This window comes from Phoca vitulina, unplaced genomic scaffold (genome assembly GCF_004348235.1).
Source record: "Phoca vitulina isolate PV1807 unplaced genomic scaffold, GSC_HSeal_1.0 scaffold19, whole genome shotgun sequence".
Taxonomy (NCBI): Eukaryota; Metazoa; Chordata; class Mammalia; order Carnivora; family Phocidae; genus Phoca; species Phoca vitulina.
In genome coordinates, this window is record NW_022589722.1 from 21,052,451 (window position 1) to 21,079,341 (window position 26,891).

The 26,891-nt window shown below is 50.0% G+C and overlaps 1 protein-coding gene across 5 annotated transcripts in view; it reads right to left on the bottom strand.

Annotated features, from left to right (window-relative positions):
• LARGE1 (LARGE xylosyl- and glucuronyltransferase 1) overlaps window positions 1-26,891 on the bottom strand; it is a 522,066-nt gene that overhangs the window by 28,613 nt on the left and 466,562 nt on the right. For all 5 annotated transcript variants that reach the window (XM_032416931.1, XM_032416930.1, XM_032416932.1 and 2 more), the window contains 3 exons: window positions 26,587-26,742; window positions 10,694-10,857; window positions 297-575 (listed from right to left, as the gene is read on the bottom strand). In XM_032416931.1, the coding sequence (XP_032272822.1) occupies window positions 297-575; window positions 10,694-10,857; window positions 26,587-26,742 (599 nt within the window). The remainder of the gene's footprint in view (window positions 1-296; window positions 576-10,693; window positions 10,858-26,586; window positions 26,743-26,891) is intronic.

The following is a 26,891-nucleotide window of genomic DNA, read 5'->3' on the forward strand; positions in this document are numbered from 1 at the left end:
AGAGCATTAGACCGGGAGCCAAAGAGACATGTCTGAGACCACCTGCCACTTTTAACATTTCGGTATGCAAAGTGGGGTTCTGGCCTGTTCGTCAGGAAAACGAGGACACTAGATTGCCTAAATGGGCCTGCCAAACCCGGTGGGCAGTGCTCTATCTCTGGGTGGACGTGGGCAGGTGCAGTCCCCTTTTGGGTCCCAGCTGCCCCATCTTTAAGAGGGAAGACCTGGACGGGAGGATGCTCCCAGGGAGTGTTCTAGTCCCGGTGCTGCCCAAGCCGGTGTCCCCCAGGCCTCACCTGAGGTACTCATAGAGCCCATACATGGGCAGGAAGTCGATGTCAGACAGGAACATGTAGGGCGTGCCCACGTGCTTCATGGCCACGTTGCGTAGCAGGTTCACAGGGTAGAACTGGCCCTCCTTGTACACGATGTGGTAGGCCACGTTGTGGCGGCTCATGAGCACCTCGGAGCCCTGCGCGTAGCGGAGGAACTGCTGGGCTTCGGCGTCCGACAGGTAGAGGGCCAGGCTGATGGGTCCCTCCCAGTGCTTGCAGATGGCCTCGAGCATCTGGAGCCTGGAGGAGAAGACAGGAAAGCTGAGCCCACCGTGGGGACCTGGGCCACGCGCCACGCGGCCAGCCTCCTGGGGCCGGATGCCACCTCCACAGACACCTGGTCAGCCCGCTCCAAATCCAAGTCCCTGCTCTAACCTTCATCACTGTGTGATGGGGGCCAACCCCCAAAGCTCAGTTCCTTTCATCTCTAAAATCGGCATAAACACACTTACCTGGCTGTTTCTTGTCTTTATCTGCTTCCAGATGAAGGTGGGATACCGACAGAGTCGCATCCCACTGTAAGCGTTGTCTTCTCAGACTCCTTTTTTCACGGGGGGGGGGGGGGGGGGGACGGGACGATTACATTAACTGATGTAAGGGTCCCCTTCCAGCTCACAACACCTATGCCTCTCCTCTCTCAGCAAAGATGTCTCGCAGCTGCCCTGCTCTGCTAAAGCAGGGACCAGCATAGAAGATTTAGCCAAACCGAGGCCCTAAGTTTTACAAGGAGCATTAAAACACAAGTGATGACAACTATGATCACCAACTCATTAACTATGCACCAGACCCTTTCCAGAACTCCCCCAACAACCGTGTGCACGGCTGTAATTTCCCTCATTTCCCTGATGGAGAAACTGGGGATCCAGATGTCCGGTCAGCTTGGATCCTTGGACTTGGACCAGACCCGTCCAGACGGGTACCGGGACAGGGCCTTGGCGACAGTGAGAACAAACACACGCTGGGCGTTTGGCAAGGGAACCAAAAAACACGTGAACACGAGGGACAAAAGTGTGCCTGGCGTGATGCTGTCTTCATTTGTCAGAGCCCTTACTGCCCCAGGGTCCCGGCCAATTTTTCGAGGCTACAAGAAAGGCACAGTGCCAAGGATTATGGGGCGGGGGGTAGGGGGGGAGAAGAAAGCCCAGAGAAAAAACCAAAAGGTGCTTCCAATGGAGAGGATTCTACAAAAATGTTTGAAGAGAAATCTATGAAGATTTTTTTTTTTTTCCCCCAAAGGCATTAGAAGTGCCTGGCAGATCGGATCTATGGTTAAGAAACCTCAAAAGCCTATTTCAATTTTTTCCCTACCCAGCAAGAGGTACATAATCAGCGGTCTCCTGGTAGGAATGCCCACTTTATTCGGATAATTACCAGGAAATAGATTCCATGCATTTCCCTGCTTCTAAACAAAAGAAAATGGGCACACCTATCTTATGTCAATGGCTTTCTCGATGGACTTTCAGAGTTTCCTCTCTGTAATTCTGTGAATTGCTATTGCCAGGAGTTGCTTCCTCTTTCATGACGGAGGATTAAGATATTCATCAGGGTAAAATGCCCTCCATTTCTCATACTTTAGAACACTTACTAATCAAATTGCCCGGAGCCAGTTTTCTAAGAGGCTCTGCCTTCTCCACAATGCCGACTTGCCCTGGGATCTGTGTTCGGCTTCTGCCGCAGGCCCGGGTCTCTGCTGGGCTCCGAGAACCTGGGGTTTTGAGTGATCCCACCCGCACCCCACTTTCACTGTCTGTGAAATGGAGGGGACTGTGCATTCGGAAGGGACAGCTGTTCGTACAAATCCTTTGAGATCTGGGGAGTGAAGGGCAAGAACGCTTTCTAACATGTGGATGTAAGAGCTCCCGTGTGGGAGGCACGCGTGTCTGGCGGGAAGAGAGGCCAGCTCCCATGGTGGAGGCCGCCCCCCCCCACCTGGGATTTTGACTCTGTGTCTGAGTTTTCTGAGCAGGGAGCAAGAAAGAGAAGCAAGGGAAGCTGGCTCTTCTTCCAAGCTCTGCCAAGGGTTTAGCATGAGAACAGGGACACAAGATCCTCAAGGTTCTCAGGTGCTGCTGATGTGGGAAACATCATATCTGTGTGGGCTTTACCAGAAATGGTGCCAGATGTTCCATGGAACCTCCTCGAAGGAAGAGTCAAGATGACCCAGCCACTCCTGCCCGTCTGCCACCAGCCCCCAGCTTTGTGACCTCTCTTCCCTAAAACCAAGCTTCCTATCGGGACCTGAACAACAGCGACAGACTGAGGTGTATCATAATGATGACAACATATAAAATGTGATGGCGACAGAATAAATCTCTACCGTTTCTCTGCTACTTGGAGTGGGAAGGCTGCATTTCCACGGTTACTGCTTTCAACATTCACACTGACTCTATAAAGTTGAGATTCTCATCACTGTTACAGGTAAGGAAGCTCGAGGAGGTGAAGTGACTTTTATCGAGTCACGTAGCGACACAGCGGGGGAGCTGGATTGACACCCAGGTCTGTCCGACCCCAGTGCCGAGAACCCAGACTGGTGTTCCGTATGGACTGCGGGGCAGGTTGGGATAAATGTCCCCAAGGATCTTTTCTCCGCTGCCCATTTCCCCAGACATGAATGTGTTCTTCCCTTGCGGTCAGCTTCTGTGCTTTCTTTCCTCCTCCTCCTCAGTCTCTGGGGGTCTGCCCCAAAGACCTGCCATTCTCTTGACCCTTCTCCTGGCTGTGTGTCCCCACACCTGCACCCTAAAGTTGTCCTGTGCGGCGCACGGAGTTCTGTGCCGAGTCGGTCTTTGGTCTCTTATACCGGATCATAAAGTACGTAGCACAGCAAGGACCAGGGACAAGGGAGAGTGTTTCAAGAGACAAAGATTAATTCCCAAACGACAGAATTTTCTGTTTGGAAAGAACTGTAGAGGTTTTCTTCGTCTGATTATGCCATCTTGATGATGAAAAAGCTCAGCCTCGGAGGGGAGCATGAAGAGCACTGGGTGAGTGGAGGGGCTAGTGAGCACTGGGACCCACAGTCCCGACTCTGGGTCCCATGCTCTTCTCCGCGTCCCCAGAGGGCCCACCATCACTTCACGCTGCCAAGAGGAGGGCAAAGGCTCAAGAAAGGCCAAAGAGATGTCGGGAAGGTCTAGCTGGAAGCCAGGGCTATCCCTGGGAGTCCTACTGAGCCAGGAAGCCTCATGCGCTCTGTCTAGGGGACAGGGGAGGCAGCCAAGTCAGAAACCTACAAGACTGGGTTGGAAGGAATTCTAGAAGGCCAGTTGGCCTCCGCTGGATTGGGGAGCTCCCTCCCTACAAGGCAGCTGATGAGAGCAAGGCGGGTTGCATGGGATGGAGGTGCAACGGTGGGCTCTCGGGTCAGCCAGAACTGGGTTTGAACTCTGAGCTGTGTCAGCATCCCTGAGCAAGAGATGACAGTTCCTTTGGCTGAGATCAAGTGAAGAGATGACAGTTCTTTGGGCTTCCATTTCCACATGTGCATAGTGCGGATAGTAATACCTCCGTAGGTCACAAAATGGCTACAAATGATTTCTCTCTCAATCTGCAGCCTCTGCGGATACTCCCCACACTGATTCTGGGGTGGCCTTGTGCCTTGCTCACACAGGACACAGGCAGAAGTGTTAAACAGTGCTCCGGCGGTGGGGTTTGCCCCTACTGACAAGCCCGCTTACCATGCTTCTGTGAAGTGTCCGGCACAAAGCGAGATATGCAGCAGGTACTCAATAGATGGCAGCTGTAATTTCTTCCATAGGTTCTAATTCTGCTTTTCAAACATGCACCACCCCCATCAGATACTTATTATGTATCTACAACGTGCAGGTGTATGTGCTGGGCCCTGGGACAAACGAGAAAGACAAAGTTCCTGAACTTCCGGAGCTTCTTTCTGGTGGAGGGAGAAGACACAGAACCAACCAAGATAGATTCCAAGGGGGCGAGGGCTAACGAGGCAAGCAGAACAGGGAACAGGATGGGGGAACCCTGAGGACTGGCCAGGGAAGGCCTGCCGGGGATGTGAATTTGAGACTTGGATAAGGAGAAGGACCCAGCCCTGAGGAAGTCTGGGCAAGAAGCTTTCCAAGGAGAGGGAGCAGCTCTTGGGGTAACTGAGGGTAGCATGTTCAAGCGAGAAGAGAGGGAAGATGGGCGAGTGAGGGGCAGGAGGACAGAAGATGCTGGGGAGCCGGCAGGTGACATGGGGCTGGGAAGGCCACGGCGGCAGCTGTAGTACTATCCTAAACGCCAACGAGAAATCATCGGAGAGTTTTAAAGATGCTGACCTGAAAGACAGACGGTCCCCAGCTTATGATGGGTTGACTTAATAATTTTTCAACTTTACGATGGCGCGAAAGTGATATGCATTCAGTAGAAACCATGCTTCGTGTTTCGAATTTACATTTTTTTCCCCAGGCTATCAATATGCAGTAGGGATGCTCTCTCTTGATGTTGGGCAGCCGTCGCCACAGCTCCCGGTTATCCCCGGGATCACAGGGTCAACAACTGATACACCGACAATCATTCTGCACCCAGACAAGCCATTCTGTTTCTCACTTTCCATACAGTATTCCATAAATTGCATGAGATAGTCAACATTTTATTATAAAATAGGCTTTGTGTTAAGATGATTTTGCCCAGCTGTAGGGCAATATAAGTGTTCTGAGCACGTTTAAGGTTGGCGAGGCTAAGCCAGGACGCTTGGTAGGGTAGGTGTATTAAATATATTTTCGACTTATGGTATTTTCAGCTGGTGATGGGTTTATTGGGCTATAACCCCATCCACCATAAGTCAAGGAAGATCTGTCTATTTTTAGAAGATCACTCTGGCTGTTACATGGACAAGGGAGTTCCCTTTCACTTTCTAGAACAGTGCTTTTCAACCTGAAGCTCAAGATCACTACAGCACTGATTCCTGGGCCCCACTCTAGAGGTGCCCGTCGGCTAGGTCTGGGTGGGACCAAGATTTTGTATTTCCAACAAGCTCCCGGGTGATCTAAAGCGTGGGCCCCTTTACCTCAGCTAACGTTCTCTTTCCTCCGCTCACAGAAAACAGAGAAGACCCATCTGCCACGTGATCCCCTGGAGCTGCACTTAGTACTTCGATAACTTTGTCAAAGGAACACAGAAGAGCAAGCATCTCCTGGCCAGATGGCCAGGATGCTGTGACCCGGAGCCCTCCTGGCCAGCCCCCTCTGTCCCGAGACCATTCTCACCTGCTGCTGGGATGGGAGGGCGGTCTTCCGCGTGCTGGGAGAGGAGCCGGCTCCACGGTTGTAGCGGGCAACGTTCATTCTTTCTGAACAGAATTCTAGAGGGACCCGGGCACAGGAGCCCACACACCAGCTCCCCTAATTCATTGTGGCATTCATGTAGGGCCTGCTTCTGACTCAAAGGTTTACAAACACACCCGAAATGTTTCTTCAATTAAAAATCAATCCAACAGGCACCAGTCAGCCGGCTGCATCGTAATTGGATGTGCAGGATGGAGCAGAAGGAGGAATTCTCACCATCTCCATCAGCCTGTGGTACTGCTCTATGATTTTTTATTATGTTCTGCTAAGCCGCTCGCGTTAGGGTGTGGAAGTCCTCGGGCTCTCTGGGGTATTGTCAGGATGGCAATACTTGTCACAACGCGTTAGGGGCGAGTCGTGCGCCTGCCATGCCGAGGGATGCGTGCGCTTTGAAGGGAAGGGCTCTGCGGTTAGCGTCTGCGGCAGACGTGAGAGGGGCCAGGGTTTTCTTTTAAGTGGGCTGGGAGGGAAGCTGCTGCCGGGGGTCCTGCCTCCAGCCGGCACTAGAAGGGAGGGGCTCTGTTTTGCCTGTATCCTTTTATTGATGGCAACTGTCTACAGAGGGATGGATTTGGGGTGTTAATAATTGAAAAACCTTTCTTTCTAATTGTCTGTGCATTCCAGATTGCGAATTCCATAGCTAGCACAGAGGTTAAAAAAAAAAAAAAAACTATGAAGGGAAGGGAATCTAATATTTGGTGTAGACCTACTACCCACTTTAGAGCCTCTTCTTTTATAAAACCCAGACACCGATCTGTGACCTGGACGGTATCATTGCCACTTCACAGATAAGTCGGATGATGCTCAAAAAGCCTGGGTAACTTGCCCAAATTCACACAGCTAGTAAGTGGTGCAGCTGGACTTTGAACCCAGATATTTCTCTTTTTGTTTTCCTGCATCACTTTTACCTCTCCTAAATACTGACCATGTGCAGATGCTGTGGTCAGGGTTTTCAGATCTGTAAATATTCACTGAATGCAAATATATGCCAAGGGCTTTCGAACACAGTCTCTCCTTTAATCCTAATCAGGACCCTAGGAGGCAAATATGTATTAACTCTCTTTATAGAAGGAGAAAGATAACCAAAGGTGTTGATGACCTGCCCAAGATCACCACTGGAGGAGTAAAGGAGCCTGTGGGATTTGAACCCGGAGCTCTTTGTGAGTCTAGTGGCCTTTTGTGCGGGAGCACAAATAGGAAGACTTTGGTCAACGGTGCTATCAAATGATAGGGAGCCTCTGACTGTATGTTGGGGCTAAGTCCTGGCTATGTATGATCTCACCTGGTCATGACAACAACCTTGGTGGAGGGGGGGGCTACTGTCATTGCCATTCCCAGGTTACAGATGAGGAAACCAAGGCTGGGAGAGCTGGTTTGTCCAAGGGTCAAAGCCAAGAAGTGGCAGAGCCACCAAGACCGCACAGGGCCTGACTCCAGGGACCAAATTATTCAAGGTCAGGCCACTTGATTCTGATTAGAAAGCATGTTGGAAATAATGCAATATATGTTAAGAAAGAAAAAAAGAAGAAGAAGAATGTAGCAGGAGGGGAAGAATGAAGGGGGGGAAATCGGAGGGGGAGAAGAACCATGAGAGACGATGGACTCTGAAAAACAAACTGAGGGTTCTAGAGGGGAGGGGGGTGGGAGGATGGGTTAGCCTGGTGATGGGTATTGAGGAGGGCACGTTCTGCATGGAGCACTGGGTGTTATGCACAAACAATGAATCATGGAACACTATATCTAAAACTAATGATGTAATGTATGGGGATTAACATAACAATAAAAAAATAAAAAAAAAAAAAAAAGAAAGCATGTTGGATTTGTCTCTTTCATTTTCTCCTGAGTTTGGAGGTACCCATTGGCTACTAATCTTGATTCAGCATATTTTGTTGATAAACGGAACGTATGAACAGGAGGCGTGAACGGGACCAAGAAAAACCAGGGATGCTCTACGAGGTGAGAACCTGGAATTATCTGGAACTCACTCACCTGGGCAGATTCAGTCTCTGAGCTTCAGGTAACCCATCTGAGGGGCCTGAAGGGCATTTGTGTTGCCTGAAGAACAGAAGACTAATCTCAGCCATCATTCAGCACGAATCTCAAGGATTGGATTTTATTTTCATTTGAAATAGCAGAGAGGATAAGAGAAGAGACATAGGAAGAGAGGTCTGCTAACGGCCCCGTTGCTCACTCAAGTGCTGCTTGGTGGGGGAATGTGCGCGTCCAAACTGAAGGCTGGGTGAGAAGCCAAAGGGACACAGAAGTTTAGGCGTGAGTCTGGGGCTCCGGTCTAGCTCAGTCTCTTATGGAGCCTCACTGATGGGTTTGAGCCGGCGGGAGGCCACCTGTCCTGGTTTCCCCTGTGCCCTCTGTAAACCCATCTGCTCCCCTCTTTCTCACCCACGCCTTAAGCTCTAACCACACTAGAGCCTGTGTGTTCCCAGCAGGCCTGGGGGCCTCTTTGTTCCCTGAATATGCTGCATGCTCCACCTTCTCTCCCTGTGTGCTTTCTACAGGCCGTCTACTCGCACCCCCAACTCAATGCAGGCAACACCTCCCCTTGGACCCATTCCCTGTCTCTTCCTTTCTCCACCGCCCAGACGGGCTGGGGGATCCTCCCACAGAATCTCTCTAGAGTAAGAACCTGTTACCTGTTTGGGGCAGGCTGAATTCTAAGCTGGCCCCCACAAATCCTGCCCCGTGGCATACACACTTGTACAACCCCCACCCTTGAGTGTGAGCCGAACTCAGTAATGGGATGGAATGCCACTCCTGTGGGTTATGTGATGGAACAGCCTGCAGAGAGTCTCCTGCTGGCTTTGAAGAAGTAAGCTGCCATGCTGTCAGAGGGCCACATGGCTAAGCCTAAGGGTGGCCTCCTGTTGCTCAGAAGGACCCCAGCCAATGGCCAGCAAGGAAACAGGGACTTCAGTCCTAGAACTGAATTCTGCCAAAAGCTGAATGAGCTTAGTGGTGGACCCTGACTCCCATGAGATCACAGCCCCAGCCAACACCTTGATGGTAGTCTGGGAGCTAAGCAGGGGACCCTGCTAGCACCCATCCAGACTCCAGACCCCCCAAACTGCATGATACTAAATGTTATTTAAGCTGCTAAATCTGTGGCAATTTGTTCTACAACAGTAGATAACTAATACACTGAGTCATGAAGATGCTATCTACTCCTTGAAAGCAAAAATAGGGTCTTCTTATAAATATCCCCAGCTTCACAAGAGCCTGGCACACCACAGTAATAGATGCTTACACAGTATTTGCTGAGTGGTCACGTGAATGTTGGAGATTCGGAACCTGAGGCCACAAGAAGGGAAAGACTTTGCTTGAGGTCACGAGCAGCTCTGTGCTTTTCCCCTTTGTCCCCGCTCATCTTTACCTGCTACCTGTTATGTTCAGCGAGTTCTCTGTGTTTCTGCACAGAGGTCCTGAGGCCTATGAACCTCCAGGAAAACCCCAGCCAATGGAGCCATTGAATTTCACCAGTGAGCTTCCACCAATGCACAGTGGGACTCTCAAAGTGAGGAATCTGCTTCCATCAGTTACGCTCTACATAACTCATTCCCGGATGTCTCTGGATGCAAGGTTCTACTCACTCCTCCCAACTCCCAGACCACTTTCTGCATGTGAACCTTTTCGTGTCCGAGTGCTTGCTCCTTCACTGGTTTGCCCATGCTTTACTCCCTCCCCACGAATAACAAGCGGTATTTATTGAACACTTAACAAGTGTATCAGGTACTGCTCTCAGCACGCCACAGGCGTGAACTCATTTAATCCTGGAAACAGTCCCATGGAGTTGCAGCCATAGACTGGACAGGCATCTCCAAGGTGACTCAAAGACAGAATGAGCCACTCAGATTGCCTAACTGTGGGAGCTGAGGGGGAATGGAAGGAAGGAAACTGGGGATAGGGAGCCAGTGTGGGCCATGTGTAAATCGAAGAGAAAGCTGGTGGGCCGAGGTGGGAGGGAGACACACAGGACACCCAGTATGGAAAAGTACAGCCTTGAGGGGGTGACCTCGGGGCTTTGAATCCACACACCCCTGGCAACGAGAGAGACGCTTTCAAAGACATAAATTGGATCATATAACTTTGTGTAAATGTGTTCAATAACTTCTCACCACACTGAGAATAAAATCCAAAATGTTTTGGTGAGTTTCTAATGTTCTATAATCTTAATCTCACACCATATCCCTGCTTTGCCTCAGCCGCTGCTCTTCTACCACGTTTTTGAATGTCCAAGCCCCCTCCCACCACAGGGCCTTTACGCTTGCTATTTCATCCACCTGGAAAAAGAATTTTTTTTTTCTCAGCAACTCACATTCCTGACTCCTTTCCTCCTCCTTCAGGTCTCTGCAGGAATGTCCCCTCCTTAGATTTCCCCTGACCACATCACCCAAGGAAGGTCCCTCTCTTGACATTGTTATTATCAGTCTCAGTTCCTTCCAAAGAACTTATCACAATTATAATAATTTTACTCAACTATTTATTTTCTGTTCATACCGCTATACTTATGTTCTTAACCGTGGCTGCACACCACAAGCGTAAAACAATGCAAGGTCTTCACCACACAAATATTCTTACTTAACTGGTCTGCAATGGAGCTCGAAGGTGCATTTGTTTTAAGAGCTCCCCAGGTGATTCAGTTTGACCCCAGCCAAGGTTGACAATCAGTGCACTAGAGTGTCAGCCACATAAGGGCGGGGATCACATCAATACTTCCAGATAAAGGCTTGGTAGATGTTTGTTGCATCAATACACTAAGGAAAAGAAACAGCAATTGCTTTCCAGCAGTGATAGTGGTTCCAGAATATGTGTTTCCCTATAATACACCCCTTTTCCTTAAGGTAGTTTGGGTAGAGCTCTACTCTTTAGAATCAATTCTTCTTTTATTCTCAAAACCACCACCCTCACCGGAAGACAAGAGCCCTTGGTTTTCAGTGCTGGAGAGGAGCGCGACCCAAGCCTAAGTCTGTCAGACCATCTCTCCCTTCTCCCTTTGACTGGGTGTAGAGCAGCAGGGTGAGGCTGTGGGGAGGTCAGGGCCCGTCTGCCTACCTGTCCATGGAGAGTTGAGCGACCAGGGTGACATCCGTGTTGTCCGAAACGGGCTCATACTCATAGTGCAAGAAGTACAGGTGGGTTCGGTGGACAGTGAACCGCTCTCGCCGGAACTCATAACACAGGTCATCCTCATCGAGCTCAGAGAGCTGCTTCTGGAGCTGAAATGTAGGAGAAGAGGGTATGGGACCAAGAAGGGAAGCCCCAAGGAGCCAGGAGCCTGCCCTTGCCTGAGATGGTTACTCATTGGATGCTGGTGATGGGTCAAACATGGGAGGACAGGATCACTGGTTTTAGTTTCCTCTGCAATTTAATTTTAAAAAGGCAATGATGAAGGGCAGTTGTCCTCGCCATCTGAGAAACAAGCACCCTCTGAGCTGAGAATGATGGTGGTCACTACTGACAAATACATAAGCAACCACAAACTCCTTAAAAACAAACAAAAAATGCTTTGGTAGGTGACCTACTACAATTCCAAATAACAGGGAAGGAAGTACCAAAATCCAAATGGAGCAGTGCCTTTGCATGAGCTTCTCTCCTGCCTAGAGCTACAGACTTCAATCTCTGTAGCAGGTATTGAAGAAAAAGACTAAACCAACCCATAAACAAAATTTAAAAATCTGTTCCTTTCATTTCATCAAAGTCTTGGCATCCACTCTTCTTTCTTGTTTCTAACTCTCGGGAAGTCCTGCTCCCTTAATCTGCTGGTAGAAGTTCTTTACATAGCTCTACTTGCCTTCCTACCCCAACCAGTGCAAGAGCTGGTTGACCTGCCAACAGTCCTGCCAACAGGACAATATCAACAAGCCAACAGGTTGACCTGCCAACAGCACAATATCGAGATCTGAGGATGTGCAGCTGCCAATCCACAACCATGTCATGCCAACCCCATCATATCCCTCCCAGGCAGGGGTGACTGGGCCTGCTTCACAGATGATTTGCTATGAAAAAGTAAAAGAACTTCAATAGGGCTAGAAATCAGATCACTGAATGCGTGGGGGCAGAGTGGATAGATTGGGAAGAAGCAGGAGAGAACTTTTTTGGGGGATGGAAATGTTCTATGTCATGGTTACAGTCGTGGTTACAAGGGTGTATACATTTGTGAGAAGTCAACAAACTACACACTTAGAATGGGTGGATTTATTATATGCAAACTATATTTCAAATGAATTTGCCAAAGGTCATATGGCTGGTTCTAATATTTTTTCTGTGACATCAGCCTAGTCCATTACACGATGGCAGATAGTTGAATGTAGATTATAGTTTACATAGCTAGAGCTACTAATCTAGCTGAATGTAACAGACCAGTTTTCCAAGAAAAATGTGTACATATATTTTAAATCTCCAAGCCAAGAGTGTAGTAAACAAGAATTATATTAACTCACTTCTGTATGACCCTGTCTCAGTTAAAACCATTGTCTTCATAGATATAGCTAGATTAAACTATAGCCTTATTTCTCAAGATATGTGTGATGGCACATGACTGCGTTAATCCCTTCCATTCTTCACCCCCTCCCACATCTTTACTCTTTATCATGAGACTTGCTGTGGCTAATAAAATGGTAAGGAAGCAACACTGCCCTAATAGTGAGCCTAGGCCTCAAGAAGAACTGTGTGTTTCTTGAACCTCCAGCACTACCATGAGAAAATGCCTGGGCGGCCCGCTGGAGGATGAGACACACCTGGAGTAGAGCAGAAGCTCTACAATTGCCCCAGGTGTGGGAGCAAGCCCAGCCAAGCTCAGCTCAGCTGCCGCGATAAACACTTCTCACTGCATTCCACTGAGGTTTTACAGGTTGGGAGCCATAGATAACCGACAGGGGGTCACTGGCATTTTGTGCAGGGAGCTTTTGCATTATGCTACCTGTCCCATATATCCCCGAACAGTTAGCCTCCTGGGCCCCAGCCCACTAAATGCTTGTAGAGTTCTCCAGACAGCCTCGTACAACTCCAAATGCACCCACCTACTTCCAAATGCCACTTGGGGGATCAGTGGAGATTCAGTGATTGAGGAGATGTTCTCATCCATCATGAAGATTTTTAACTGTTAACAAGGATGCAATCAGGGAGACTCTTCCATTTTTGAAGTTTGATTTGAAGTCCTGGCCTATTTGAAGATTCATGTAAGCCCAGGACATGGGAATTCTCATTCCGTCTAATATTCTAGGAGCCAAGGGACCCCTTCTGACCTGCAGGATTAAATCCAGGTCCTTGCTGACAATCATATCCTCTCTCTCTGACCCATCACCACCCCCCCAACCCCGTGTCCTCTGTATTTGCACCAGGGATCTCTCTGCTCCCCGAACCTGCCTTTCCCTCTTTCCCTCTGTGACTCTGTACATGTTCTTCCCTCTCTACTCTCCTCCCTCTCCTCACCTGCTCTTCTCCACTAGGGGACCTTCTATTTACCTTTCAAGATTCAGCCTGGATGACACCTCGTCTGTCTGAGACCTCTGTTAGCCCTGCCAGGTAGAGCTGGTCCACTTCTCCGTGCCTCAAGAGCCCTCAATTCATAACTCCACTAAAGCACTTGTCAATTTGAACTGAAATTATTTAAGGGCAACTTTCCTGGTGACACAGTGACACTTTACCGTTGCCCCTAGCACCGTGCCCACGGCATGACAGATGCTTAATATTCATGTGCTGCATGCATGAGAAATATCTGCTACACGAAGACTGTAATCATTAGAAGGCCTGTCTTTCTAATTTTCCTATCGTATCCTCTAATGTTATGCATAGAAGGTGATCATCCTTAAGCCCATTATCTGGTCCGATATTTGCAGTTCAAAGGTCTGTGATGGCTGAAAATGTGTTGGACAGCAAACAAGCATGCACTTGGCTCTGTGCAAGGTGCTGGGTACGTGTTATCCCTTCCCCTGGAGCCCTCCAGTGAGGCATGTGCAGCCTCATTTGACAGCTGAAAAGCAGTTTCAAGATCTTGAGGTCACTCAGGGAGGTCAAACTGGGGCCTGTGTCCTTCTACTACCGAGCTACCTCTCCAGGAAAGATGCTCATTCCGCCTTGGGTCAAGAAGCACACAAGCACCGTGGCTGAGGTGATGGGTTCTATCCCACTCCTGTCTGTACAGTCTTGGGCGAGTGGGTGAGGTACTTAACCCTTCTGAGCTTCAACTTCCTCAAGTGTAAAATGGGGAAGATAATAGGAACTACCCAGGGGGTTGTAGGAGGGTTCCAAGAGATTCTGCATGTGCAGAGTACAGTGTTTGGAATAAAGACACAGCAGACGTCATCTATTACCATGGTGGTTATCAGAGTTCAGAAGGGGAGAAACCTGGGTGGATGCTTTCTGTCCTCAGCCACCACCTGGAGGAGACAGTAGGGCGAGGGCAGGGAAAGCAGGAGTCTTGCTGAGCCTGGATAGCACTTCTGTCTCATGAGTGTTGGAGATACTCCCACATCTTCCTCCTTGAGGAACCCAAATATACCTAGAAACTATAATGTAGCCCCCCAATGGGGAACTTAACCAACTCATACCCTCCTTCTCTCTCACCCACACTGCAAAAGAACACTCGCAATTATTCCCTTTTAGAGAATAAACATCTGCAAAGCTCTTTGCAAAAGCAGGGTTGTTTTTTTTGGGGGGGGGGTTTGATTTGTGTGGTGTTTTTAATGTGTTGACAGGAGTGCATGGCTTCAGTTCAGTGAAGACTGGAGTGGGAACATGTGAGGACGGGTATAGATGTGTGTGTGTGTGGGGGTCTTTCTTTGATGAGCCTTCAAAGAGAAGGTATCCTCATCATGTGAGAAAGGAAATTAGTGGCCAGAGCATGAGAAATGCATGTGTGTATTGAGTCAGGAAAAAAACAACATTCCAAGGTAAATAGCTCCAGGAGCCATTTTCTGAAAAGCACCCATATATAGTGGGCTCCTCAAGGCAGGAGCTGTATCGCATTCATCTCTCAATTTCCTGTACCTAGAACATCTAGAGCACCCTGTGTACACAACAGGCCTCTACTGGATGTACTCACAGCCATGTACTCATGTTAAAGAAGGAACAGTGACCAAGGAAAGTGCTCCCAGAACTACCAGAGCATGGCCTGACGTGGTCGGGAGGGTCTACCAGCAGTCCTGGGGGATAAGTAGCCTCTATGAACTTCCTGGTACCAATGATGTGGTTCAGTGGCATCCACATCCCTAGGTCACCTGTGGCCATCACAGTGCTATAGGGGTAGGGTCTAGGGAATACTGTTGTCTATCAACCACACTGGGTATTGTGGCAAAAGCACATCAACTATGATGTCCGACATACGATGTCAAAATCTATGGGACTCTGGACCAACCAGATTGCCTTCCTTGAGTTTAATGTTATTAACATTCTCAATATGGCGGTTTGTACCTTTGCTCAGCTAATATGGATGAAGCACCTGCTCTGTGCCAGGTGCAGTGCTAAATGCTTTCAGGTGGATTGCTTTATTAATTTAATGCTTGAGCACACATCTCTGTTTTACAAAGGAGGAAACTGAGGCTCAGAGGATTTCAAAAATCTGCCAGTTACATGGCTAGGGAGAAGCAGTTCTGGACTGAGAATCCAGTCTTGGGACCTCACACCAGGGCAATCTTTGCAGTGTGGTGACTCCTCTCCCAGGGGATGGATGCAAGGATCAAAGAGACGGTGGAAGACACAATACTCCATGAAAAAGCAGGCCATAAAAATGCATATGCAGTATGATCCCAATAGAGCAGAAAGACAAACAAACAAAAAGCCACAAACAAAACAGACCAAAGGGAACACATTACAATGTTAACAAAGCTTTTCTCTGACTGGTAGGTTCACAGATATATTGTACTGGCTTCTTTCTACTTTTCTGTCCTTAACAAGTTCCCTGCAATTTTCTCAAAGGAGCTAATGCGTGTAAAAGTGCTTTGTAAACTGTAAAGTGCTACACAAAACCCAAGCAATGTTATGATTACATTATGTACCTTTTCAAATTCTAATCTAGGATTTCTTATTGCTGACTGCATGGCTGATGTTATCTCAGGGGGAAGGCGGGAACAGCTTAGAAACGACCTCCTTTCCCACCCAGGGCATGGGTGATTTCTCCAGGGAGATGCTGAGCTGGAAGGAGGGCTTTCATTAACAGGGCCTGAACACTACCGCACTCCATCCTGGGGCCACGGGGGGAGTAGTAGGCTCCTGACAAGCAAGTCACAGAAACAAAAGACCGATTTCTCCTGAGATAAAATGCATTTGCTAAATTGCTTCTTTGGGCAGCCAGCTGAGGCACAGGAAGATTTGGACTCAAGGGAAAATGACCCTTTAAGCAGTTTGCATTTATTTCTTCCCATCCTTAAGGCCTGGGAGTGACCCCTGAGATGTCAGAAACGATGGCTGGTCAGGCCGGAGGATTCAGAGGGGTTGGAAGTAGGTTCCTGGCACCAGCCCAGTGGACTTCTGTTCAAAGTCAGAAAAAACTACAGAGAGAGGTTATGGGGATAACTGGAAATGGAGACCTGTTCCCTCAGACACTCATTTTCCATGTGACCTTGAGCAAGTCATTTCTCCGATTCCTAAGACAAAGTTTGGGTTTCATAAAAGACTCTCAAGGATCAAGTGCTCACTAGGGTCAGGGAACATGCTGGGAGCTTGGCAGGCACTTTCTCATTTAATATTCACACTGACTCCATGACTTAGGGACAATGGTCCACCTTGTTTATGGATGAAAGCATTCATCATCTGAAAGGTTTAGCCACTTGTTCAAGGTCATACGATGAGCGAACAGAGCTGAGATAGTACATCCATGTGTATTTTCTCTGCGTTCTTGTATGTAACCAAATCACTACAATGTCTTCCTTGTTAATCAATCTCTGGGGCTCTTTCCAGGTCTAATGCTAGATGGTCCTATGACTACAGGGGACTGAATGCATGTACCCCCACGGTAGTGGGGACCTTCTGCATGCACCAAGATTCACGGTCTCTTCTCTTCCTGGGTGCACAGAGAGGCTGCCTTCCCGGCCTTCCTGCATGGCCAAGGCTGGTCAATGGAATGTGGGCAGGTTCTCGCTACCATGGGCACCACTTTCAAGGTAGACTCATGCACACACCTCTCTGTCGGCCAGAGCAAGGGCATCCAGGAGAGGAGTCCAAGGCTCTGTGGAGGGCAGAGCCACAAGATGGAAGGAGTCTGGGCCCCTGAACCTGGAGAAAAGCCACCTGCCAATCAGAAACACCCATTTGGACTTAACGTGAGTAATACCCTTCCAGCGTGCCAAGTCCATTGTACAATTGCTTGTGTTACTTTAACACACCTACTTGCCTCTTCTAGCCAGTGAGTGATGAAGACAGAGTACAACAGACCAAGCAAGGCATCTACTCCTGCTTATGACACCTCTCCTTCTGATGCCTCAGCAGCACGGGTGGAAGTATCTGGTGGGTACAGTAACCTCCAGAATGCTGCTTGATACTTTCAACGTTTACTTTCAGGTTTCCGTCGCCTTGATACCTAGGACTTCATCTGTTCCTCCTAATATCTGAATGAGACGGGCAGGGCTGCCCTCAGCTGATTTGCTCAGAGAAGCTGGGACTCTAATGCATGTCTCCTGAAACCTACCTCAGGGCTCCTCCCTGTGGTTTTCCAGGGAGCAGGTAAGCCTTATTAAACCACCCAGACAGGTAGAGAAAGATTACGAGCTCACTGATTGCCTGCTGTGTGTATGAATCAACGAAGTTCCAGGAACTCAAAACACTTACTAAGGAAAACCAAACCATGGGCCACTTTCCTTCTTTCATGGGATGGGAAAGTCTTGGATTTAGGTCTATTCAGGGAAGGTTCAGAGAGTCTTTCCAGCACTCAGCCTATGAGGAAATAATGAGGAAAAGGCCTGGTCTCCTCTCTCCCAGGTATCAGTATTAATTTGTACACGACACCCAATTAATAAGCCCTTACTGTATACCAAGCCTTGTGCCAGGATTGGGGAATGAACCCCAGTTTCTACATTTTTTTTTTTTTAAGATTTTATTTATTTATTTGAGAGAGAATGAGAGAGAGAGAGAGCATGAGAGGGGGGAGGGTCGGAGGGAGAAGCAGACTCCCTGCTGAGCAGGGAGCCTGATGTGGGACTCGATCCCGGGACTCCAGGATCATGACCTGAGCCGAAGGCAGTCGCTTAACCAACTGAGCCACCCAGGCGCCCCCCCAGTTTCTACATTTAAATTGTTCATCTGGTCTGGGTGGGGAGACAAAGAAGCAAGTCAGCAAGCATAATACTGCGTATTCATAATACCAATGAGACTTAATGGGGGGGGTGGGCAGGTGCTGTGTGCCACACTGACCAGCCCCATTTAGTCCTCACTGAGCCTGTCAGGTGGGACTAGTTGTGATCCCCAATTTACAGATGGGAAAGCTGAGGCACAAAGAGTCTAAGCAAATGGCCCAAACTCTCCTATTCAGTATTCCTTAGATTTTACATGCGGCAGTCTTGCTCCAGAGCTGCCCTCTTAGATGCGGCACAAGGAGCCGGCTCGTGGAGGAAGAGTCTTCCAGAAGAGTGCAAGGAGCTGCTGCAAGCAAAAGCACACGAGGGGAGAGCACCTGGCACATGCAGACAGATTACAACCAGAGCCCAGGGGTGTGAAGGAAGGATGTGTGCAAGCTGGAGCTGGAGCAAAGCAGACGGGCCGCGATGGTGTGCCCACAGCCCAGACGCATCCCCTGAGCAGCCTGACCCCGTGGCTCCACCCCTTGTCCCCGCCCCTGGCCTCGCAGGCAACGACTGTGATCCTTCGGGCTCTAGAACTTATCACGCCCGTGGAGGGCCCCTGGAGGCGGGCCCTGTGTGGCGCTGTCCACCCAGGGGCTCCGCTGCCCGCCACGGGATTAAAGAGCTGGTGACGTGCAGCTTGCAGGGGAGCGCACTAATGCATTCTGCTTTTTCTCTGAGGTTTCTCCGGGATACAGCTGTTTCCACAGAGCCATCTGTTCCCTGGCACGGCCTTGCAGACTGATGCCGTAACGTGTTTCTAGAGTCGGCTTATATATGTCTTATTTTTAACTTCTAATGGAGCCCTGGGGACGCTGTGGTCTTTTCTTCTGAGTGGGCTCGGTATCAGGGAACGTGGCCGTGCAGGCTGCCCCAAACCCTTGTTGGAGGAGAGAGTTGAGTCTGGAAACCCTCCTTTCAGAGGTGAGGGGGGGATCTCAGCAGCTGGAAGGCAAGGCATCAGGACAAGCTTCCTGGCCAACGCTCCTGCGGATGGGCGGCACTCCACACACCTTAACCCCCTCAACCCTCATGACAGCCTAGGCTGGGCTTATTCACTGACCATTTGGTGAGACTACTGAGGCCATGAGAGGGGAGAGCTATGCCTGAAGTCCTAGATCTAGTCCTCGGGCCAGGTATTTTGATGTCAAGGACAGGGATCTTTCCAGCACTCCACAGATGCTCCAAGAAAAGGACTTATAATAGTTCATGTGTTCCCCCAAATTTACTGAGCACCTAGCAGAGGCCAGGCCGTCTTTTATGGGCATGAAGATACGCTGATGAATGAAACAGATAAAATTCCCTGCAGTCACAGAACTTCCATTCTAGCAGGGAGAGACATAATCAACAAAATAAAAAAGTCAAGAATATAATCTACTGAGGAGTGATACGTTTCTATGCAGAAACATAAAGTCAGGAGCCCTGGGAGACAGGGGTGCTGGAGTACGGGGCAGGTACTGCAGGTGTAGACCAGGGAGCGTTGTAAATACTTGCAGAAAGACCACTCATACGAGTTCCAACGCTGCCACCACCCCATTCCATGATTTCATTTCTCTGAGCCTCTACGTCCTCCTCTAGAAACAGAGGTAATAACTACCTTGCAGGGTTTGTGAAAGAGTAAGAAATGGTTACAAGTAAAAACCACTAGAACGATCACCGAATAACCCGTAGTTCTCATTATATTCATTTTATATCTGGAGCTCCATTCACTTGGGAAGCATGGCCCCGGTTCATCACTTCTGAGTGACAAGGACCTGCGTTTCCAATCATGGCCCACCGTTTAGGAGCTGTTTGACTTTGAGCAAGTAACTCATCCCTTCTGAGCTTTGGTTTCCTTATCTGTGAAATGTGACTCATAAAGCCTACCTCCCTCGATTGGGGTGAAGATTAAAGTTGCACTCCCTTTTCTCTTTCCCTGCAGGAAACCCCCAATTGGCAGAGGCTCAAAAAAGCAGATGAAGGTCTTGAAGCGACACAGAGAGCTGTCTCCATTCTAGGAGACACTAGAGTGACTAATGCCTAGCGCAGGGAGACAGACCCAAGAGGCTTCAGCGTCTCCTGTGCCATCACTTGGAGACTGGTCCCGGTTTCCTGGAGGGCTGTCTTGGCAAGGATGCTGGGGATGGGGCGGAGCCCGAGGGGAATGGGCGGGGCCATCGATTAGTGATGTCTGCTGCGGCCGTGGGCTAAGGGAGCTCTGAGTCTGCAGACACTGTCCACTGACTTATTACAATTCCACATACAGGTCAAAACTCGCTGGTGTCCAGTTTTTTGTTGTTTTTTTCTTTTTTTGCACGTTTTTGGCTGTTTGCTATGTTTCATAATTTAACTTCTACCACGACAACGCACGATTCTTTTACTATGGGTCATTCTGACTTACATGCCATTGGTTTTCCTTTCTTCAGCTGCCAGGGGAAGGAGGAACAGGGAGGGGAGCCCAGAAAGGGTTGTTCTGAAGCTGATGAAACTGAAAGTGACAGCTGTCAGAAAGGAAATCTGCAGAAGAAGCAGGATAGTCTGAGGCCATTTCCTGCCAGGATAAATAGCATCCTCCTTCCTCTGGCCAATTGCTGCCCCCTCAGCCTAGCCGGGGCAATCTTACTCACCGAAAACTGTAAACTGAGTTTCGTATACTTAGGTTACTAAAGGAAGCATAATGTCCTTTACCAAGATTCCCATCCAAATTGATTAAAACGTGCATATTCCAGTAGCCCTGCATTTTACAGGGTGAGCTTCCTTTATCTGGAATATTCCCGTAGGTGGAACAAGGCACTCTTGATGATACAGCATCACTTTATAAATACAGTGCTTAGGGAGAGTTGCAGGTTTCTGAATAACCAATGTATGGAAACATGCTACCCTATCTGCCAGGCTGTCAGGGACACCAGGGGGGTATCCTTATTTTTCACTGCTCTAGAGGACAGGACTCAGACTGATGGATTCCTTACAGACGGGAAGACTACACTCAACATGAGGAAGAATGGGTTAGCATCTGGAGCTTTCCCCAACAGTGGAGTAAGCTGTGGTAAGTGATGAGCTCCCTGTCTTTGGGAGGATTCCAGCAGAGGCCAGATGCAAGCCTATTAGAGATGCTACAGAAGGATTTTTGCATGGACTATGGGTGGAGAATATCTGTGATTATCCACCCGTGTTCTGCGGAGCCCCAGGGTTCCCTGGATACACTTGAGGGGCGGGGGTGCTGAGGAAAAGGGAGGGGCGTTATGGGACAGGAGAGGCTGTGTGTCGCATCAGCTCCTGTCAATCTAAACCGCGGCCGGAGCCTGTTCTTCCAAACCAGACCATTTTGTCCTAGAGCAAGAACCCCAAACACAGAGTCTAAAATGGGGGCCTGCTCTTCCCATTCACATTGGCTTCCTGAATTCATTCATTTATTCTCTTTGGCAGCAAAGTCAGCCCAATGGCCTCTCCTTCCTTCCCGGAGTCTCTTAATTGGTGGGAAATCCACTTGGGGTCGTGTGGCCTGGAGCGAAGGTGATGGCCGTGCCACGCTTTACAGACATAGCTCTAAGCCACGCTGTAGGCTCCCCTCTCTGCCAGGCCAGCCGAGGAAAAATGTTCATCAAACCTGAAGACCATTTGTGGAACAACAGATTTGGACCCAGTATCAGATGGGTTCGGTATTGCGATCTGTGAAAAAAACGCACCTCAGTGAACGCCGTGTTCCTGGTGCCGAGTCCCATTTTTGGTGATTTAACATAAAGTATCCATGAAACACTGTGACAAAGGCATCACTGTCCCCCATTTATCAGATGGTGAACCGAGGCTCAGAGCACTTGCATGACTTCTCTGAGTCACGCGTCTCCTGAATGAGCAAGCTGCGATGACAAGAGAGCCCACTGTCTTATCATCACCCTCATCACCACCTCCCTGGCGAAGAAATAATAATGAACTTGTGCGGCTGTTTATGTTCTTACATTGCCTTCCTCTGAATGTGCCCTGTTGCTGTTGACCTCTGGTCTCCGCCGCCCCTGCTGCTCCCTCCCTCCCACTAGGTCCATGCTCTATACACCCTCACTGCGCCTCTCTTGGCCTTCAAATCCTACCTCCTCCAGGAAGTCTTCTGTGATGCACCTGCTCTCCCCTAGTGTGTGGAATGCCCTTCTAGTGTGCTATTGAAATGCCAGCTTGCTCTGGGGCTGGAGAATGACCTCTACTGTCTGCATCCCTCACTACAGCAGGCTTCGATTTGCGACGCTCCTCCTGGATCCCTAGCCCCGCGGCCGGTGACTGTTGGAACGACTATCTGCCCGGCAGACACTGCCACTGGAGGCCTTTCCCCTCTGGCACTTGCAGTCCCATGAAGAGGTTCCCGACTTCATTTCTTCGAGACTTGTCAAAGCTCTAACGACCTCGTCCCATGGATCGGGGAGCATCCAGCGTCGGCCCAGATCCAAGATCTTACCCTTTCCCTCTGGCTGTGTTTGCTGCTAACACTTGACATGCTGCCAAGGGCCCAGGGGTAGAATTCCCTACAGGGACGCGGTTCCAGGGACCCAATGTAACAGCCACTCTCCTGGCTCCAGTCCCTGCCCCAGGGGGTGGGCTCAGCCAGAGGAACCTGGCTGCAGCAGGGCATGGGGACCTGCCCTCTTGATTTATAAGGGCTAGTTGCACCTGCCCCCCTGTTCTTAGCACCCACAAAGCAACCCACCTGTTCTCTCCATCCCTGCTGCTGCTGCCCTGGGTCAGAGCCCCAACGCCATCTTTTTGCCTGGGACGTAGCAAAGGTCTAACCGGCCTCCCTGCCTCTAACCTGTCCGTCTCATTGTGTGAAATCCCACTCAGGGAGTGATTTCCCTCGAATGTCAATCTGACCATGATTAAAGCCCTTTGGCGGCTCCTCACTGCCGACAGGTCAGTCTAAGCACGGCCAAGGCCCCTCCAGTCAGCTTCATTCTTTGTCACTGCCGACAGGCCTGTGCTCTAGGATGCCAACGACCAGCATGTTCTCCTTGGGCTCCCTACTTTTCAGCTGCTCTGCCCTTTACCTAGTACTTCCTTCATCTTATTTGTTCAATTCCTTCAATACATATTTGTTAAGTGCTTATGATGTGCTTCCTTCTCTGCTAGAGAAAGGAGTCCCCAGGGGTGAACAAGACAGGCAAAGTCTCTAAGGGTCTTATATTCTGGTCTTCTATTTGGGAAAAGAGATAGGAGACAGTTGCACGAACCAACTAATTGTGAATAGGAACAGGTGCTCTGACGAAAAGAACCTGGGGCACATCACAGTGACTTCTAGCTTTACTGGAGGGGCGGGGCGGCGCGGGGCAAGTTTCTGAGGATGCCCGGGGGCAGGGGGTTCCAGGCAGAGGGGAAGCAAGCACAAAGGCCCCGCCTTGGGAATGAGCCTGGAATGCAGAAGGAACAGAGAGGTGGTGGGTGTGGCTGGTGCATAGTCAAGGGCACAGTGTTTGGGACAAACGCTGTGGAGAGCGCTCAGAGAAGGCTGCCCTCTCGCTCCTGGCCCTCCCTGCACCCAGAGAGACCATCCTCTTGGCATCTCTAACACTTGTTACGTGGCAAGTGACTTCCGTATAGGGACAGGGTCAGCCTCTAAGTTCAACCCCGGTGCCCTACACGGTGCCCGGCAGATGGCTGGCATTCACACATGCTTGTTGAGCAAATAAATGCAGTCACAGATTATGAGAAGGACCACTGACACCGTCCCCACCCCGATGACCCACCAGGGGAAGCTGGTGGTAGGAGAAGCGGGGTGGGTCATGTCTAAAGGGAGTCCCACTTTGTGAGGCCCTGAACAGCGCACTTGTGGGACTCACTGATGGGGACAATTAACTGATGGCTTCATCCTGCCAAGGCTTTTTATGTGAGTCTCCTCCATGCAGGAAAAAACAAAGGCAAGAGAATGGTTTTCATTTAGTGTTTGGGGGAGAAAGTGCCGAATGGGCACTCAGATATTGATGATGATGGCAAATACCAATTTGAACAGGAAGGAGAAACCAGAGCACAGCGTTTGTCGAAACCTCTAAGTGCTTCCCAGAATCTGAGCCAGAGTTCAAGTGCTTAATGGTATTCTTTCCTCTACTTCCAGTGGGAGTGAAGGGCAGACACCGGCAAAGGCATGGAGGGTGATGCGGGGAAGGGCCGGAGCTTGAGGGGACCCCACTGTGCCCTGGGGGCTGAAAACCGGAGGGCAGGGTGGCAGCCTTCTCTAAGCGCTCTCCACAGCTGTTGTCCCAAATACTGTCCCGGTAAAGGGCCAGGTAAGCGCGTCCTCCAGACCTTCCACAGACACCCTCCCCTGCCACTGGGAGCCGAAAAGAATTCTCATGACGTCCAACATAAGAATATAAACAATAACAGTAATAGTAATAAAACAGAATTCTGACTCTTTCACCTGCTCACAATATCCTTCCAACCTGCTTCCTGCCTTCCTGATGCTCAGCTTCTGCTGTTCTCCTCCTCCCCCTCCAGCCCCCGGGGAACCTGGCCATCCTGCAGGTCCTCATACCGGCCCTGCCCCAGGGCCTTTGTACTGGCCACACCGCCCTACCTGGAATGTACTTACCCTGCTCTGCCACCTCCCTCCCCCTTTCCTGAGGTATAATTGGCAATATAAAAAAATTACACGTCATGAAAATAATTTGGTGAGTTTGGACTTATGTTACCTTTGGGTTACTTTCACCACAATCAAGGTAATAAACATATCCATCGCGCCCCCCCCCCCCGCCCCCCGCAAAGTTTCTTAGGTTTTTTTCTGTGTGTTACGAGTGTGGTCAGAACACCTGACATGAGATCTACCCTCTTAAAGTGTTTAAGTGCACCATGCCCTGTTAACTACCAGCACTACGTTGCACAGCAAATCTCTGGAACTTACTCATGTGGTGTAACATGGTGTAAACCGAACAAGGGCTCCCCAGGACCCCGCTCCCCACCCCCTGGTAACCAGCATTCTGTTGTCTAGCTCTGTACGTTTACTATTTTAGATGCCTCCCCCGTGAGGCGTCATGCAGTATTTATCCTTCGGTGCCTGGCTTCTTTCACTTAGCCTACCATCTCCCTGGCCCACCCATGTTGTCAAAGAGTAAGAGTTCCTTAGTTTTTAAGGCTGGACAACGTTCTATTGGACACACGCAGCACATGTGGTCTGTTCATCTGTGGGTGGGCAGGGCAATTGTCTCCACCCGCAGCCAGCATGAGTAAAGCTGCAGTGACCAGTGCACATACTGTCTTCGGGGATCCCGATCTCAAGTGTTTGGGATACATCCCAGAAGTGGGACTGCTGGGTCATAGCATAGTCCTCTTTGTCATTTCTGGGGGAGCCTCCCTCCTGCTCTGCACAGCGGCCTCGGCATCGTGTATTCAACCAGTAATGGACAGCGTTCCAATCTCCCCACGTCTCACCAATTCCTGTTATCTTTTGTTCTTTGGTAAACAGATATCCTAACAGGTGTGTGGAGGTAGCTCATTGTGGCTTTGATTTCTATTTCCCTCACCCCTTGCTCTTCTATAGCTGGTTCTTTCTTGTCATTCAGGACTCAGAGGGATCACCTCCTCGGAGGAGCTCCCCCTGCCGCCCCACGACCCTGCAGACCAGGGGGGTAGCCCAGCTGCTCATTAATATGCCACCATGGAGCACCCGCCACTGGCTGATCACTTTCCCTGAAGGTTCATATAGTTGTCAACTGTTTCCTCCCTGAGAATATTAGCACCACGACCGCAAGGACCAGTGTCCTTTTGTACCTGTGAGGGCTCAGTGCTCAGAACAGGAAGGCCCTCAGTAAATGCTCGCCTAATAAACAAATTACTTGTGTGTCTAATACTGAGGGTCAAGGAAAGGGAGGAAATACTTACTGAGCATCTGACATATGGCCAGGGCTGAGCCAGGTGCTTCAAATGCAATTTCGTACTTAGTCTCAAAACACGCCTTAAAGTTTTGCATCTCTATTTGGTGGTTGAGGAAACGGAAGCACAGAGAGGCTGAGTAACTTGCCCGAGGTCACGTACTTGGTAACTGGACAAACCCAGGTCAGCCTGACCCGCCGTGCCCTCCCTGCCTTTTTCCTGACGGTGTGCTTCTTCCCATTTCCTGCTCCCCAGAACTTGAAGTCACTCAACTTGGCTCCTTGCTGGCTGTGAGCAACCCGCTGAACCTCCCTGGGCCTCCATCTCCCCACTCCCACTGGGGAAGGAAGAGGGTCTCTGCGAACATCAGATGAGATATAACAGAGGAAAAATTATAAGCAGTGAAGAAATAGGAAGATACAGGTGCTAACTTTGCCTGTGACCAAGTACCTAACACTTTCTTCACCTAGGCGAACCCTCCAGGAGCCAGGTACTCGTGAAGATCTTTGATGCCACCCACGCGCTGACCACACTGGATCCTCCTGACTCTCCCGCGTGGGTGCCATGTCCACAGGACCTCAGAGTTTCCCAGCTATGGAGAGACACGCTGTCTACTGTTTCATGGGAGCTCTGGCTCCAGCTTCCTCCGCGTGGAAACCCCCTCCCGACTCCACCCCGCGCAGGCCGAGCGTCCCCGCTCTGCGCCCACAGCGATGAGCATGGAGGGGCGCTGCTGATGCACCTGTCTCCCCCAGCAGCTGGGACGCCCAGGGCAAGCGCGGCATCCTGTCCACCTCGGGCGAGCCCGGAGCCTGGCGTGGGGTGGGGGGGTCCCTGCGCCCCGCTTACGTTTTCACTGTTGACATCAGCTTCACTGGGGCAGCCGAAGAGCTCTCGCCTCAGGAGGTTGCCGTCGTACTCCAGGAAGGTCAGGTAGAGGTTGCGGAAAAACTCCACATGCTTGTTCTTCACCCGCAGCTTCTTGGGGGAGTTCCAGTGGATGACCTGGCAGGGCGACAAAGAGGCGGGAAGGCAGGGAGGACCTCGCGCTCGTGCGCAGACTCGGCTGGCCACCGGTCTAAGCATTGTTTGTGGGCATGTCCATTCACTCACTCACTCACTCACTCACTCATTCCTTCACCATTCACGGTGGT